Raw genomic sequence first — 17,951 nt, 5'->3', positions numbered from 1 at the left:
AATTAAAAATTTAAGTAATTTATTGAAATATTGTAACTATACTTCAGAAAGCAAAACTATATAGATATAAGAAACGTCCTTTAAGAATGATCAGTATTGCAAATACAGTCATGTCGCATAAAATTGGACTTTTGTAATAGGCAAAGATGCACAAGCATGAATGCACAACATTCTCTGAAATATGAATCCCATGCTTAAACAGAAATTTTCCTTCTCTTATACATCTGAAGTTCACACACAAAGGCACTCCATCAGGGAGTAAATTCCCTCTTTCGTAATAGGATTTGGAATAAACCAAGCCTGACCCATAGGGTGCCAATGTCAAAACTATGAAAAGAAAAAAATTAAAAACAAAAAACGAAAGAGGATATATAGAGCATTCTTCTAATGTCTATTAACAAAACAAGAGGTTATATACAGCATTCTTCTAAGCTCTATTAACACTAAAGTAGCTTAATTGTCTATTTTATTTGTAGATTGCCTATTAAAGTACAAAATGTGTGCCTCTGTTTTTGTGTGTGTGTGTGCGCGCATGTGTGTGTAAGAGAGAGAAAGAGAGAGAGAGAGATTGGAAGGACAGATAATAAAGAAGAGCATTTATGCAAGCAAGAGCAAAGTTCAACCAAGTAATACTGCCAACCAGAACCATACCAAAGTATAAAGACGTCCAGGGGCTCTGTGAGGCGTAGATATTAGCATGAACCTGGAAATTTTGATCAAACTTCAAAAGTAAATGGAACAGCATCTAAAGGATCAACAGCTCATCAATCAAATCTTCATTCTACAGCATTATGCATACATTAACTTAAATCTCAAGTAACATGAGAAATAAATAATAAAAAATAAACTAGCTAAAATAAAGTATCAATAGAATGATGGATGACTCAAATACAAAGCTTTATAAAACAAGATCAATAATTGATCTTAGTGAATATTAATCAAGTCTTCGGCTTTAATCCCAAGATTGGAAAATTCAAAAGCATACATTTCAGCTAATAGAAGCAATTTTTCATTTGAAGACTTTATGGAAAAAGAATAGCTTCATTGGCTTTCTTTTCAGTTTTCTTCAGTTCTTACATTTTCATTTGGAGTAAATACTCTACCATGGTTTATAATCCTTTCCTTTTGTCTCAACATAATTAATCATTTCTATTCCTAAGGGGGGGGGGGGGGGGGGATAGGAATGGCTTGTCCTTAAAAAAGAAAAACAAAAAAAGCAAAAAAAAAAAACGTGTTTTATAATCATTTTTTTTGCCGTCGAGACTTGTTGGCAACCCAACCTAGAGTCTTCAAAGTCCCTGGAGGATCAAGTGTGCATGGCATTAATTCTAGCCTTCTTTTCATGCTCAGATGATATGCAGAACTTGCAGGACAGCCCTCCCTCTCCTAGTATTGAAGAGCTTAAGACATTGATAGTACCAGTTTCAAAGAGCAGATGTCTGACTGGGTTCTTCGCAAAATGATGTTTGTTCATAAGACAACTAGAGTATCCTTTGAACGTTTTGAAGATAGGGCCATGCGTTTATTTGAAGAAATAGAGAAAAAGAGAAGAGAGGAATGAAACTTCAAAGTTAAAAAACCTTAGGAACGATGCAAACAGGGAACTCAAGCGATTGGTGTTCTCATATAATTATGATCAAGGTCTTAAATTTCAACTTCAACTCGAATTTTGAAGCTTCAAATACGGAAATTTTGGTGGAAATTTCGATTTCAATTTGAAAAAATAATGGAAATCAGTAGTAAATCATGGAATTCTTTTATGAAACTTTAGAAACAGTTAATAGATGTAATAACATAAGTTTTAGGACTTATTATTACAAATTAAATACATTTATGTTGTGTATGAGGAGGAAAAGTTGTAATATAATTTGTGTATAAGATAACGTGCATTAAAAATATTCAGTTAATACAAATGAAATTCCTAAATCATTTGAAAATTATTTATTATACAAACAATGATAATTTAGACGTGAATGCTTAGATAAAAAGTGTTGTAAGTTTATTTTTTCATATAATTTCAAAATCCCTTGTAATAATATTTTTGTTTCAATAAAAAAAATAAAATAAATTAAGAGAGAAATTTCACTTCACTCCTAAATCTATCATTTGACTTATGAGGAAATTTCACTCTGTAGTTAAATTTTCGACAAGTTTAGCCAAAATTTTGAGATTTCGATAAATTTCAAATGATTTGTTGAAACTTCTATGGAAATTATGTAAAATAGAAATCGATTGCCGTTTCGATTTCGGGTGACAGAAATTGGAAAATTCGACAATTTTGTGGAAATTTAAGACCTTGATTATGTTAAGAATCGAGAGAACTCAGATTTGGTGGAGGCTGGAAGGAGCCGGATTGCAAAGGTGAACTTATGTTGAGGAAACTGATAATTGTGGAATAGAAAGGGCCTCAATGACAAATCTAAAAGGACTCTAATCAAGTCTTTTATCAAGGATTAGACAGAAGATGTAGTTTGTCTCCAAGAAACAAAAACTGATTCAGTGAACTACTGTATGGTCAGCTTATGGGGGAACAAGAACAGAAGGTGGGTTTCTCTTGGAGCTGCTGGAAATGCAGAAGGTACTCTTCTGTAGAATGATGATGTGGTGAAACTAATGGATCACTGTCTAAATGCCTTCTCAGCTTCCTGCCTGTTCAAGAACATGGAGGATAACTTCAATTGGATTTTCGCAAGGGTCCATGGTCCAGGTGAATGCTCCTCCAGGCGGCTCTAGTGGAATGAGCTCCAGGAGGTTGTAGGCAAATGGGATGCCCCTTGGGTCATCAGGGGAGAGTTCAACATGGTCTTATATCACCATGAAAGGAGTGGGAGAACCTCAGAGACTTCAGGTATGCAAGAGTTCCATGATTTCATCCATGTTTGTGCCTCATTGACCTTCCCCTTACAGAGACTGATTCACGTGGTCAAACTCCAGGGAGACTCCGTCATTTTCAAATTTCAAGGATCAATAGATTCTTAATTTCCAGACTAGGAAAAGCATTTCCCTAAGGCTGCTCAAATTTTGTTCCCAAAACCCATCTTCGACTACTTCCACATCCTTTTCAACATGAGGAATTAAGTGGAGGCAAACTCCTTTCCAGTTTGAGAACATGTAGCTCAAGTATGATAGATTCAATGAACAGGTTAAGCAATGAAGGGCAGAAGGAAGCAAGCTTTATGGACATGTTGACATTGAAGGGCTTAAGGAAAATTAAAATGGGGGAACAAGAATACATTTGGCAATAAACACTTGAGAAAGAATGTGCACCTCAATGGCATTAAGGAGCTGGGCATTGAGCTTGGACATGGCCTTAATGCCGGGAGCAAGGCTAGAAGACTTATTCTCAGGAAAGAGCTTGCTGATGTCATTAACATGGAGGAAATTTCTTATAGAGAGAAACTCAGGGCCCTTTTGCTGAAAGGAGGAGGCAGGAATACTTGTTTCTTCCACTGAACTACTAATGCTCACCGAAGGTTCAAAATGTTGGCAAGGATTCAAGTAGAGGGGGGAGATTCTAGCTGAAAAATGGATATCAAAATGGGCATCTATATATTTTACAAAATCATTATACCAAACCAGAGACATAGGGACCTACAATTGATGCCATTAATTTTGGCAGCACGGTGGCTTGGAAGGCCCTTCGAAAAGGAGGAAATTTATCAATCTCTCAAGGACAGCAAAGGAGGTAAAGTGAATGGCCGTAATGATTTCATCTTGGTGTTTTCTCCAAAAGGATTAGAGCCTTCTCAAGTACGATATAATACGTATTTTTTAATGACAAACTGGCAGATTTTTTTTTTTCCTGGATAACAAAAGAAATTCACTGATAGAATAGGAATGTACAAGAAGGAGAGAGTAAAGCATCTCCTTTCAAAACTCTGGGTAACCCCAGGAAAATAAAGAACGACAAAACAAAAGAAACATTAAAAACAACCCAAAAAATTCAGCAGGCCCTATCATTTCAACAAGGAAAGCCAATTACGCTGAACATCTGAAAAACACATCCCCCTGAAGTTCCCATTACCCACACGCCAAAGAGAAGCCAAATGTTGAATCTTCTCCCAAACCAGTAAAAGAGACAATTTCTTCCCAGCAAAAATACGTGTTTCATTCCATCCATAAACCCCAATGGACAGCAAATAAGGCACAAATCGATAACTCCTTACCCTCCTTTTTTCAGCCAAAACCAACAAACTGAATTGCCAAAAACTCCTCAACTGTCTTTGGGCAAACCCAGCATTCCTCAAAATAATTAAATAACTTGTTCCAAATCCGCCAGGCAAAATCACAATCTGAAAAAAGATATGAAGTAGTTTCAGAGCAATTAAACAAAGTACACATATGTCCAGAGATAGAGCCTTTAAAGGTCTTCTAATCTGTAACAAGTTATTGGTGTTGATCCTATTAAGCAGAACCAGCCAGATAAAAGCTTCGATTTAAGAGGGATCTTTGGCCTTCCAGATACTTTTCTAGAGAGAAAAAAGAAAACCAAAGCCAGTCAAAAACTCATAAAAAGATTTGCAAGAATAAAACCTCAATGGGTCCAAGGACCAAGAACTGTCAGCTTCCAAAGAGACTCGACAATAATTCAGCAAGACGAACAAGGAGGATAACTCCTCCGTCTAGCTATCATTCAAAGGTCTCCTAAAGTGAAAATCCTAAGAAGTCAAAGGACCACCCAGTTCCACAATGAAAGAAGAAATAGATCCATCCTGTTCTGAGCTTAATTGAAATAGGCAAGGAAAAGAGATGGACAAGAAAATATTCCCCAACCTTAGGTCTTTCCAAAAGAGAATATTATAGCCCCTACCCAATATAAATTTAGCATGGGGAATAGAGAGGGAATAAATCTAAGAGATGGCTTTCCATGGACTCTCCGAAGAACATCTAAGACCCAGATTGGTATCCCACCTGTTCCCATCATATCCAATTTTACCTTTTATAATTTTATACCACAAGAAAGAGACCTCTAAATGAAACTGCCAAAGCCAATTGGTCAAGAGAGTCGTGTTTTTAGACACCAAATTACCAAGAGCCAACCCGCCCTCCTGTTTAGGCCTACAGACCATCCCCTAACTCACCAAATGATCCCTAACATCCCCCACCCCTAACCAAAGGTAATCACTTGTGATTCTCTTGATTTTACTAGCCACCACAGGTATTTTGAAAATAGACAAAATATATATATATATATATATATATATAGCCACCACGGGTATTTTGAAAATAGACAAAATATATATATATATAACGGGATACTAGAAAGACAAGCTTGAATGAGAGTAATCAAACCTCCTAAAGAAAAAAACGCACCCTTCCCAACCATCTAATTGCTTAGCCACTCTCTCAATAACAAGGTCCAAAAAACTAGCGGATCTAGTATTACCCCCCAAATGCATTCCTAAATATGATAGCAGCCAATCCAAAGCAACACAACCTACCTCTGAGAACTCCCTATCTTGCTCCTCTGAAAAATTAATAGTGGCAACACAACCTACCTCTGAAACCCTTTCAAAAATATGAAGGGGCGCAGGATTAGTCACGTGGACCGTAAAATGGACACATGGAAACCTGGTGCATAATCCCAAAAAAAAAATGAAGAATCCCAAGAATATTTGAAAAAGATGACCTATGATCCTCTAAAAAGAAGAGAGTATCATCAGCAAAATGAAGATGCGAAACCATTACCTTCTCCCTCCCCACTCGCAAGCCTTTCACTAAACCTCTAACCACAGCTCTATCAACCATCCTGCCTAGGGCATCAGCCACTAAGAAGAACAAAAAAAGGGAAAGAGGGTCTCCTTGTCTAATCCCTCTCCTAGCTCTAAACCAAGATTTAGGTTCCTTGTTCCCTAACACCGAATAAAACATATTAGACATGCAACCTTTCATCCATCTCCGCCATCTCTGACCAAAACCCTTCTTGAAAAATATCTTGTCCAAGAAATTTCAACTCACCCTATCATAGGCTTTCTCAAAATCCAACTCATATATTAATCCTTTCTTCTTCCTTCTCCTAATATCCTTAACGACTTCATTTGCAATCAAAATCACATCCACTATCTGTCTCCCCCCCCACCCCCCCGCCCCCCCAAAAAAAAAACAGTGCTTTGGGCCTTAGCAATTGTCTTATCAAGAACTACACTCAAACTTCTAGCTAGTAATTTAATGATTATTTTATAAACACTGGATACTAAAATAATAGGTCTATAATCGAAAATCTCGATAGACCTGCTTTTCTTAGGTACCAAAGTTATGAAGGTAGAGCTAATGCTCTTGCACAAAATTCTGTTACAATAAAATTCATTAAATACCTTCATCAAGTCATTCTTAATCACTGCCTATCATCTTATAAAAAAGCCAAATTAAAGCCCTCCGGCTCTGGAGCTTTATCTCTATTCATTGCAAAGACGATAGATCTTACTTCCTCTTCCTCGAAAGGTCTCTCTAACCAAGCTATCTTATCACCTGACAAAAGGTCCCACTCTAGCCCTTCCACTCTCGGTCTATAATCATCTTACTCAGAAAACGAATTACAATAACAATTAGTGATCTCCGAAGCTATCCTACTATTATCTGAAATAATTCCTCCCCCCCCCCCCCCCCCGCCCAAAACCAACTCCAAATCCCTAATAGAATTTCTCCTCAAATTTCCGCTTGCTAACTTATGAACAATTCTTCTGTTACAATCGCCCTTTATTACCCATTTAAGCTTTTTCTTTAGCCTCCAACTTCACATTCCTTAAAAATCACCTCTTCCAGCTCATTCTTTAAGGATATTCTTTTTAGCTCCACCTCCCCTGAGAGATTAAAAGCTTCTTTCCTACCATCTAGCTCAACCAACTCACCTAAAATGCGTGACTTTTAACCCTAGAGTCCCCGAACACCTCCCTATTCCACCCTCTATAGTAACCCGATCCAAAATAAATAAATAAATAAAGAGATATTTTGGAAGAGATATTTTGGAGATGATATTTTGAGATATTTATATATAAATATCTTGGAGGAGATATTTCTTTTGATTACTTAAAGGCTAAGTTAGGTTTTTCTTTATAAACTCTCTCTCTCTCTCTCTCTCTCTCTCTCTCTCTCTAGACACGAACTCCACTCTTTCTCTCTCTCTCTAAGGTTTCTGGGCATTTTGTTGCCGGAATCGACGATCCGACGTCGCTACGTGGATCAAGGAAGGAATCTCTACAGGTTCTACGGATCAGAATTTCGTTTCAGAGATTTATGAGTTGTTCTTAAAAATCGAGGTAAGGGTCGGTTTTTGCTTTTGGTCCGGTAGATCTGTAGTATACAAGATTATACTGAAGTGTTGTTCTTCAAGTATTAGGTTTCGGGATTTTCGTGCCATTGTTCTGAACCGTTTAGGTTCAGGGTTCAAAAAGCTAAGGCTTGAGTTCCGAATCGTTTCAGACTCTGATTCACACGCAAGTAAGGGGGTTATGTTAATACAGTGACTTATACAATATGAATCGATTGAAATGTTGAAATAACTCTTAGATATCGAGTTACGGCAGTTTTACGGTTTCCAGGCCTCGGTTCGATAAACAGGCTTTATTTTCAAAACCAACTGGTCAAATTCAAATGTTATATTTTTAGAATATTGTACTTGTCATTCTAGACCTTGTCACTGGTTGAAAATGTTGTTTTCATTGTTTAAAACCCGTATTGTAATATTAATTGTTTATATTTACTTTCGGGTTGTTTTCGAATGTGGAAAACTGTGTGGCAGGTGTTGTTGTGAAATACTGGAATTGTTGTGAAAATGCAAGAAGTTTATTTGACGACTATGGGCCGGATTTCACGTAATGATGTGTTTCGTGAAATGATTTCAAATGAGTGTTTAAATTGCTTAAATTGTACGATATGCTTTAGGAACACTGGGGACTGATAGTGTAGGCACGGATCCGTTGCCAGTGTGGGCACCATACTTTTGATCTATATGAACCCAGGCTGTATTGAGACAGTAGGGACCATCAACCCCAATTGTGGGGATTTATACATGGTATAGAGTTTGAGGCCGTGTCCTATCCTGCATATCTGTACATTTATGTAATTGTTGTTATATACTATGGGGCTATTCATATGATGAAAATGGGCTATGTATTTTACAATTACGGAAACGATGATTATATATGTTTATGTTTTTTTTAAACACGTAAAGCATGCTGGCCGCACACTATTATTAGCTTAATCGTCCCTTATTGAGAGGTGTCTTACCCTATCATACAAACTGTCTTTTTAGGTCCTTATCGAGGTTGAGATTAGCAAGAACTGGGGCAGGGTAGCAATCTATTTTTGAGTGAGTGTCTCCACGAGCTCGATTTTGTAGGTTATGTTATAGGTTTTCAGAACTTGTAAAATGTGGTAAGACTTGAGGATGCATCGAGTATCATACAATATTGTATATGGATGTTGGAATAGCTATATGTATCTATCAAGCAGTTAGAACTCTGGTAATAGTTTATGTTTTCCGTTGTATATCTGTTGAGAAGTATATCAGGTACACAGACGTCACTACAATAACACTTGGGCTGTAAGTTGGAACCGGGGCATTACACCCTCTCATTTTTTATTTCAACCTCTTCAATTTCCTCATGAATCTAAAACTTTCCCAACCCCTATCCACCTCCTCACTTCAAGACTCCTTCACCAAGGACTGAAAGGTTTCGCGTCCCAGCCACATATTTTCAAATCTAAAAAGGGTAGGACTCCAAGACACCTTCCTAGATTCCAACAAAATAGGAAAATGGTCAGAAGTGGCTCTAGGAAGGGTGACTTGTGAAAGATTAGGGAACTTCCTCCCACTCATTGGAGAAAAGGAACCTATCAAGTCTACCAACCACAGCCCTAGCCCTGCCCACCAACCAAGTATAGTTTGCGTTACTCAAAGAAATATCCCTCAAGCCACTCTCCCTAATAAATAGATCAAAATTTTGCATTGTTGGAGTAACCTTGCCTACCCTCTTTTTTCCCGAGGAAATCTACCGCGTTGAAATCGTCCCCAACTATCCACTTAGAAGAACAAAAACCTGAGACATAATGAAGCTTGTCCCAAAAGGATCTCCTTAGAGAAGGCCTAGAAGGACCATAGACTGAAGAAACCCACCAATGACCCCGGTCTAAAATAGAAAACAAACTCACTAGGCTGTCCACTACGGACATGGTACGGGTATCCCACACCACTAGAATGCCCCCCGCCAATCCCCGAGAGGGTAAAAAGACCTAGTCCTTATTGCGCCCTTCCCAAATCCCTCTAACGACCTTCCCATCGACTGATTCAAGCTTAGTCTCCTGAATGAAAAAATGCAGGGGCAGCATCAAGGTTTCGTAGCCATGGAGAAATTAGAAGAGGAAGTAAAGGGTAGGGAGGAGAGAGGAGATACCAGGGGGAAAACTCATGTTCAATTCGATTCAAATTTATTAGGAACTACCTACATCATGGCTTTCATACACTATTAATAAGAAAGCCTCTTTATATATATTACACATAAACCCCTAAAACTACACTACATTACAAACATATCCCTACTTTACAAAAATATTACGAACAACCCCAAATACACATAATCCTATACTAATTAATACTAAACACACATAATAAACTACTAACTTAATCTCACAATTCCTTAACCCTACTCTTCCTAATTATTCTCCAGCAAGGATCCTCCCAAGGTCTTGCTTCTTGTCCTACAACTCTCGCCCAACTAGAAAAAATTCAGCCTCATTTTGAAATGTTGGAGGATCAAAAGGGACAAGCAAACTTGGATTCTTTAAAAGCCAACGCTTGAGTGATACAAGAGACCATGATCCTTTGGCAGCATCATAGACTTGAATTGAGAGTTGGCATCAATAAGCACCTCAAGAATGACAAACTCAATAATTGGAATGTCTAAAGGACTTTGGATGTCTTCAAACACATTCATTGCCTTGCTTGTAGTGTCTTCAAGTAAAATAGCTGACTTGATCAATAATGTCATATTCTTTGCCCTAGTTCACTGGCACAGTGGAGTTGAAAATGATTTTCTTTCTATTATGGTGAAAGACATATGTGTTCTCATGTCCTTGAGTAAAACCTAAATGATCTAGCCAAGGAGAACCAAGGAGTGCATGGCCAATCTTCATAGGTAGGATATCACACCAAACATTAGCCAAATATCCACCCATTTGGATGGGAACCAAACATCTTTCATAAACATGTACAAAAGAGTTATCAACCCAAAACATCTAATAAGGCTCTGGGTGGGGTTCCGGATGAAGCTGCATTCGAGTGACTCCATTTATGGAAACCAAAATTCATTGGACATATTCCATCAATAATAAGTTTACAAACCTTTTCTCCTCATTTGAGAAGGATGTTGAAGAGCTTGAAATTGTGCCCAAGGTATGATAAATGGCATTCCTTTTTCCTATAACTTGTCACCTTGTGGCCGAATTTATGGATATATATGCTGCAACATAGATATCACCAACAAGGCAACAACCCTCAAACACAATTTTCCACAAGCCTTACTCCCAATTTCTCAAAAACTATCTTCAATTCACCTTCATATTGATTGTCCTGCTGAAATGAAACAAATTCACAAAGAAAACTCACAAATTACAGCAGCAAAACCTGGTTTGACAATTTCTAGGGTTCCGTGCCAAAAATTATGGCATATGCTTGCAATATATTATGTCCACAATCAAAATATCTTCTTGCAGCTCAAAATATAGCAGAAAAAATCCAAAATATGCTGGGCAATTTCTCGTGAGACTGGAAACAGGAGATGCTAGCAAACACTCTTATTCGCCGTTGTCGGCATGTGGGGCACATGGGCCACCGGCAATGGTGCTCCGGTGATGACTTTCAGGTGAGGGTATATCAGGGGGTGGGGAATACAGTGGTGGCAGCTGTATGTCGAAAGGACTCCAGAAATGGTGGATTTTGAAGGGGTCGGCAGCTGGAGAAGTTTGGCCGGCGTGTGGAGGTCCTCCGGTGGTCGAACAGCAATGAAATTTTGAGGGGAAGGGTTTCAGAGGGTTCAGTTTTTGGTGGTATTGCAGGATGGTGGCTGGAAGATGGTGTTTGAAGAAATGGGGAGACGGCTAGAATTTTCTCAAAAGTTCTGAAATTGCAGAACTGATTTTCGGCTTTTTTTTTTTTTTTTCTTTCACAGAGAAGGAGAGATTAATGGAGATCATGGAAGAAGGAGAAGAAGCAGCAGCAGAGAGGGAGGGAGAGGTTAAAGAACAGAGGAGAAGGAGAGAAGAAGAAGAAGAGAAACAGACAAGAAGAAGAGGGGCAGACAGCTGCTGGGCAGCAGAGAATTATGGACAGAACAGGAGACCTGAAACAGAGAAGAAAGAAGAAGAAGAGAAAGAAGAATAGGAAGGGAAGAAAAGTGTGAGGGAGAATGGGTGGACTGAAATGGAAGAATGGAGCTCGTGGTTGGGCTCTGATACCAAATGATGCATGGGTAGCATCAATGTTTTGCAGCCATGGAAAAATTAGAAGAGAGGAAGGAAGGGGAAGGGAGGAGAGAGGAGATAACAGGGGGAAACTCACATTCAATTCAATCCAAATTCATCAACAACTGCCTACATCATGGCTTTCACACACTATTTATAAGAAAGCCTCTTTATGTAAATTACACATAAACCCATAAAACTACATTACATTACAAACATACCCCTACTTTACACAAATATTACAAACAACCCCCAAATACACATAATCCTATACTAATTAATACTAAATAAACATAATAAACTACTAACTTTAACTCACAATTCCTTAATTCTACTCTTCTTAATTATTCTCTAGCAAGGATCCTTCCAAGGTCTTGCTTCTTGTCCTACATTACAATGTCAAGAGAACTCCTAAGCAAAACCTCACTAACCAAAGCTTCTCTTCCTAACATCTCCAAGACCCCTAACATTCCAACTTACAATGTTCAAAATTTAACTCCTTTACCCCCTCTCCATGTTCCCTATCCACCCCCATAATTGATAGAAGAAATCAAATTTTTGCTTGTTCTTCCAGAACTTTCTTTTTCCTCCTCTCGTAAGTTTTAGGACTCAAACCCAATATGACCTCAAAATTGCCAAATCTTAAGTTTCAAACCCAGGTCATATAGGAGTTCGTTTGGATCTTTGCAGTCTCTCTCACTACCCCCTAGACCGAAAGCAAAGGCATCGCCCCTAGCAAGACGTTCCTTGTGGCAAACAGCATTAAAAGAAAGAGAGGACTGAGAGGGAAGGGGGAATATACCTTTTCTTGATCTGGATGAATTATGATCGTCCAGAGGAATAACTACCTCTCCATCAATACCCCTCCCAGCACCGTGAGGATTTCCAACTAGGTCCACCTTTTCAAGAGTATGCTATTAACACCCTTTTGCTCAGTGTCAGAAGACAAATGAAGAGTCTATCTCCTAGATGCTGTCTTGTGAAGGAAATAAACTCATCTAGGGTAACTCCTCATTGTCAGTAGCAGAAGTTCTCTCTGAGAATTGGTCCCAATTACACCCTCCTTCCATATCTAAATCAGTCCACAGCTGGTCGACTAGCAAACCATTTTCAAAGTCACATAAACAGCTCAGATCATCTTCCGAATCTGATAGCTTGACCTCAACTTCATCATCCCCAACTTCTTTTGCTACCTCACGCACGGATGTCATTAGAAGGAGAAGGCCTGCAGCAACACCACCCTCAATCCCTTACTGTAGCATAGAACCTCTTCCAGTTGGTTGCTGTCTACCATAAAAGCCTTTGCTGCCTCTTCCTTTTTGGAATCCCTATCCCCACATGAAGTTGGGGATTCTGTCAAGCTGACCTTTTCATTATGGGATGGTTATTCAGGAAAATGTTTAGTTGGTCATCTCCTTCATTGTCTGCAGCGGCTGAAGGAGATGACGCGTCAATTCTATCTCCATCCGACACATTGTTTCTCACATGGCTAAGAGTTAATGGATCCCCGACCTTAAATCCAGTGGGAGCCTGAGATTCCTTTTGAGTAGGAGTGGGCCCACTCCCCTGTGTTATTTTAAACAAACTGGCAGATTCATGACTAGTATCAACTCATCCTTTGCCCCTTGATTCCAAAGAATGCTGGCACCTGCAGCATTAAAGACTTCTGCCCAATCAGCCTAGTGCGTAGCATTTACAAGTTCCTTTCCAAAGTTCTTGCTGCAAGGCTTAAAAAGCATCTTTGGAATTTATCAGCCAGCACCGGCATGCCTTTGTAGTAGGCATGATCTGCTTACCTACAGCAAGGAGAAGAAAAGAGGAGAGGTCTGTAAATTAGAATTTTCTCCTTCATATTCTCAAAAGAATGGGTTTTGGGGAACTCTGTTGTAGTTGGATCTATCAATGTATTTCTATCTCTTTTTTTTTTTTCTTTTTTTTTTGTGTTCATTAATAGCTACACTTTGGACTTTCTTTTTTTTGCTCATCTCAAGGCCTGAGGCAAGGGGGTCCTCTCTCCCCCTTGTTGTTCATCATGGTTATGAGAAGTATTGAGCCTCTTGATTATCAAAGCCATAGAAGGAAGCCTCCTCAAAGATCTTGGCATTGGAAATGAAAAGTAGAGAACTAGAAGTCTCAAATCTTTTTGCAGATGACATCATCATTTTTTTGTGATGATGACCCCCAGCAAATCCTCAACTCAAGTGCACTCTCCTTAAGTTCAAAGCAATCTCAGGCTTGGCGGTAAACTAGGATAAAAGTGAAATTATTCCAGTGAGGATCAAGAATAGGGAGCCTTTCCATGTGGGCCTGACTGTAATCTAGGGGCTTTTCCTATTAGCTATTTCGGGCTCCTTGGTTCGAAATTTAAAGAGGGAGTTTGGGACCCTATCATGGAAAGATTTAAGAGGAAACTCATTGGTTGGAAAAGGAATCACCTATCAGAGGGTGGGAGACTTACCCTCATTGAGAGAACCTCATCAAACCACCCACTTTATTTTATGTCTCTCTTCCCTATCCCTTGTTCAATTGCTAAGAGGTTGGAAGGAATTCAAAGGAGATTCCTCTGGGAAAGCAGGGGTGAGGAATTTAAATATCATTTTGTTAAATGGAGGGTGGCTAAACAACCTATTCAAAAAGGAGTGCTAGGACTTAAATCTCTTTCTGCTTTAATAATGCCCTTCCTTAAGAAATGGCTCTAGAGATTCATGAAGGAGAAGAATTATCTATCGAAGAAAGTCTTGCCTCTAAATAAGGTCTGCACCATAACAGTTGGGCCTCTCAAGAGGTATGCGAAGCTTATAGTGTTGGTGTATTGAAATTCATTATGAGAGGATGGGATGTTTTCTCTCTCTCATTTGTTTCCGACTGGGAAACGGGGAAAACATCTTCTTTTGGCATGATACTTGGTGTGGCAAGTCTCCACTTAGCAAAAAATACCTTTCCATCTTCACATTGACTTGTGACAAAGAAGCCCTTATTGGAAAGCACCTTGATCTTACAAACCATGGGATTTACTGGAACATTCCCCTGGATAGGAATTCCTTCGATTGGGAAATTCACAACCTTTCAAAAATTTCACAAAAGAAACACTACCAATGAGCTGAAATAGACAGAAATGGGAACTTTACAGTCAGATCCTAGTATACATATCTCATTTTCCCGGCAGAATCCAGCAGCAGTTTCCCCTGGAAGCGCACCTGGAGAACTACAGGCCCCCACAAAGATTGCTTACTTCACATGAGAGGCAACTCTTGGAAGGATTCTTACCATTGACAACCTCCAGAAAGGGGCCTGTCTCTCATTAATAGGTGCTACACTCCTACTTTTGTCTGGAATATGTTGATCAGTTGAGCACACCCTCTTGCATTGAACAAGAATCTTTTGGAGCCTGCCCATTTTCCTTACCAAACAGCAGCGGATTAATGCTAGAACAATTGAGGAAGAGTTATGAGCTTGGAAAGGCATCTGCACTATCAAGAAAAGGAGGAAAGTTCTTTCCCTCAATTCCCTTGCCATTTTTCAGTCAGAAAGAAACAAGGAGATTTTTTGAAGGATCAGCTATGCCTCTTCATGTTGTCAAAGATTGTTGGATTGCTATTATTTCTAATTGGCATAGTGGACTGTTTTTGAATGACACCCATGTAATCCATGAATTTTACTTTTGTTTGCTTGTACTTGGGTGGCATCCCCTTGATGCCCTTTAGGCACTTCCTTTACTAATCAAAGAAAAGGATATGATGTAAACGATCAAACAGCACAACAATCATGATATTGCATTTCCATCTTCCCTACTTTCAAATTTTTTTAGGCAAGAATGAGCTGAGGTCACTTTATGTTACCAATATTTGTACGGAAGCATTTTCAAGTCACCATTTCAATATTTATCAACGTATTATGCACAAATGTCTCGGCAGTCACAGCAGTCAGTATGTCATGGCCACCAAACAGTCATCAAAAATCAAGGAACTCTGAACATTTTATAAACTAGGCGGAAAACTATAGACATATTACACAAAAGAAATGATATGCACAGGCAGGCAATCAATTTTGGCGCCCTGGTTTTGACAAAAAGATAACTTCTTGGTGTGATGACAGTATCACCAACTGTACATCTAAACCAAATATTTTATCTCCAAAATAAAAGAAAATTTTACCCTTTTGATGGGATAAACTTGAAGAGGTTCTACCAATTACCAAATGGGTCCTCCAAATCCAAAGTCACATGTTCATTGGCACCATGGTATTTGTTGGAATATTCCTCCATAATGAAATTAAATTTCTGATCTTCACAATCAAATGCTTTATATCTATGTCTCTAAGTGCTAGTAGTCAACTAGAGATGTAAATTTTGAATATCACTGATCAATAATTTTAAAAAAAAAATTAGTAAGGAAATCTAATTATGCAATGCCTTTAGGAAAGAAAAACCCTCAAATAGATGAATTACTTCCACAATGCACATCCTTAATATCATTATGTAAGAGTAACATCAAATATTTTATTCTAATTATGCAATGCCTTTAGGAAAGAAAAGCTCTCAAATAGATAAATTACTTCCACAATGCACATCCTAATATCATAACGTAATAGTAACGTCAAATATTTTATTCAAGAATGCAGAACCTCTTTACGTAATATCAGTGGCACCATGGTATTTTGGCATATTAAATTAAACTTCTGATTTGCACAATCAACTGCTTTTGTCCTTGTATGCATCTATGGCTCTATGTCATGTACATTTTGAAGATCACAGATCAATCATTGAAAAAAAGTACGGAAATCCAATTATGCAATTCCTTTAGGAAGAAATGCCTTCAAATGAATAAACTACTTCCACAATGCAAATCCCTAAAATCACTACTAAAGTTTAATATTAAATATTTTAGCGAAGAAATGCACACCCTCTATGCTGTCCAGTTGTTCCATCAACATTATCCATTGCTTCCCACAGAAGAGTGAGTGGAACCCAATGAGGAGGGTACTTAAATCGTGCAACATCCAAAATAAGTGCCATATCCCTTCCAGCATGATAACCACCAATAGGTGAAAAATGACCTGTTCCTGTCTGCCATGCAAATAATAATAATAATAACCAATCAACTCTTCGAACACGAGAAAATCTGGAAACTGTAAAGTCCAGAAAAACATGCAAATATACAAGACGACTGACATTAAACAACTGTGCAAAATTTTATTTTAAAAAATGGTGAAATATATAAGTAATATTGAAAATAAAGCATCCTGGAAAGTTCAGCTTGATAGTACCTGCTTAAAAGTTGCTCTGTGATACGATGTGATGACATGACAATTGTCAGAAGTTGTACATGCCATGACAAACTTACGAAAATCATCTACTGTGCTTTGGTTCGTACGAAAAGCTTTTACTTTTGCTCCAGCACAATGAGCTAAACATACAAGCTTCCCAAATGAGATGCCTTTATCTTTAACCTTCTCCAAAGGTTCACAGCAGTCTAGCATTGATTCATCAAACCATCTCCAGGGTCCTGTCAGAGATATTGTTCCAACAACATTTACATTCAAACAACAGACCTAACTAGAGTGATAAATACATCAGAAAATTTAATATATAGACATGCAATTAGGAGTTTTCTATCTTGTTAAAACTAAAATAACACCCTATCATGTGGAACAGCCTTTTTTGGTAATGGCTCACTATCACATTGCCGTTCAACCATTGAAAAACAAGAAAAAAATTGGATTATGCCAAGAAACACAAAGAAACTCAGACAAAAATGGGACCTTTTTATTGGCTGTTTGAGATTTAAAACAACTAATAGATAATTTGGAGGGAGAGAGAGAGAGAGAGAGAGAGAGAGAGAGAGAGAGAGAGAGAGAATAGAAATGCACTTGGGTCAATATCAAATCATATTTTGGAAAAGTCAACATAAGAAAATGTGAATATTGAGAACAAGCGATTGAGGAAAATTGTACAAAGAAATGAAAAGCAAAAATATGAAAAATCTATGCAAGGAAATGATAAAGGGAAAATGCTGTGCACTCTAACAAGAACAAAAGGAAAGCAATGGAAAAAACAGGGGGAGGGGGGGTGTGGAAGCAAAGATCATGGGAAAAGTTGGCAAGAGAACATAAATACAAACTCAGTTCTGCAATAAACGATGATAATTGAGTTACCCTTCCACTTTCTTCCTGGATCAATAGCAAGGGCATTCAAGACCATGGAAAGGCTGGCCAATCCACAATATGCAGGCTCTGACTGTGTCTGAAAGTAAGAAATTAACCTATAAAAACCCTCCATTGTTCCACTTTGAATGGCTTCGATGAAAAGTTGCTGCAATTCCAAAGTTCGCAACACGAACAATGAGAAATCAGAACAATGATTGATCAATGTATCACATTAGATTTTTTTTTTTTTTTTTTTTTTAAGGGCCGCCTGGAGCACATTAGATGCATAAGATAATTGAATTGCATATAAGGTCAGATATTTCTTTCATCTCAGCTCTCAACGAAGCTTA

At 38.2% G+C, this 17,951-nt stretch overlaps 1 protein-coding gene across 3 annotated transcripts in view; it reads right to left on the bottom strand.

The window, feature by feature from the left end:
- Window positions 1-17,951, bottom strand: part of LOC131154961 (glutathione gamma-glutamylcysteinyltransferase 1-like) — a 32,049-nt gene that overhangs the window by 10,092 nt on the left and 4,006 nt on the right. For all 3 annotated transcript variants that reach the window (XR_009136714.1, XM_058107817.1, XM_058107816.1), the window contains exons 2-5: window positions 17,611-17,767; window positions 16,723-16,961; window positions 16,359-16,522; window positions 652-703 (exon numbers count right to left, since the gene is read on the bottom strand). Coding sequence is in view for 2 of the 3 variants with exons in the window: in XM_058107817.1 (XP_057963800.1) it covers window positions 652-703; window positions 16,359-16,522; window positions 16,723-16,961; window positions 17,611-17,767 (612 nt within the window). In the remaining variant the exon portion in view is untranslated. The remainder of the gene's footprint in view (window positions 1-651; window positions 704-16,358; window positions 16,523-16,722; window positions 16,962-17,610; window positions 17,768-17,951) is intronic.

The sequence above is a fragment of the Malania oleifera genome, chromosome 5, assembly GCF_029873635.1.
Source record: "Malania oleifera isolate guangnan ecotype guangnan chromosome 5, ASM2987363v1, whole genome shotgun sequence".
NCBI lineage: Eukaryota > Viridiplantae > Streptophyta > Magnoliopsida > Santalales > Ximeniaceae > Malania > Malania oleifera.
The sequence above is the reverse complement of the archived record's forward strand: the minus strand, read 5'-3'. Positions and strand labels throughout refer to the sequence as shown.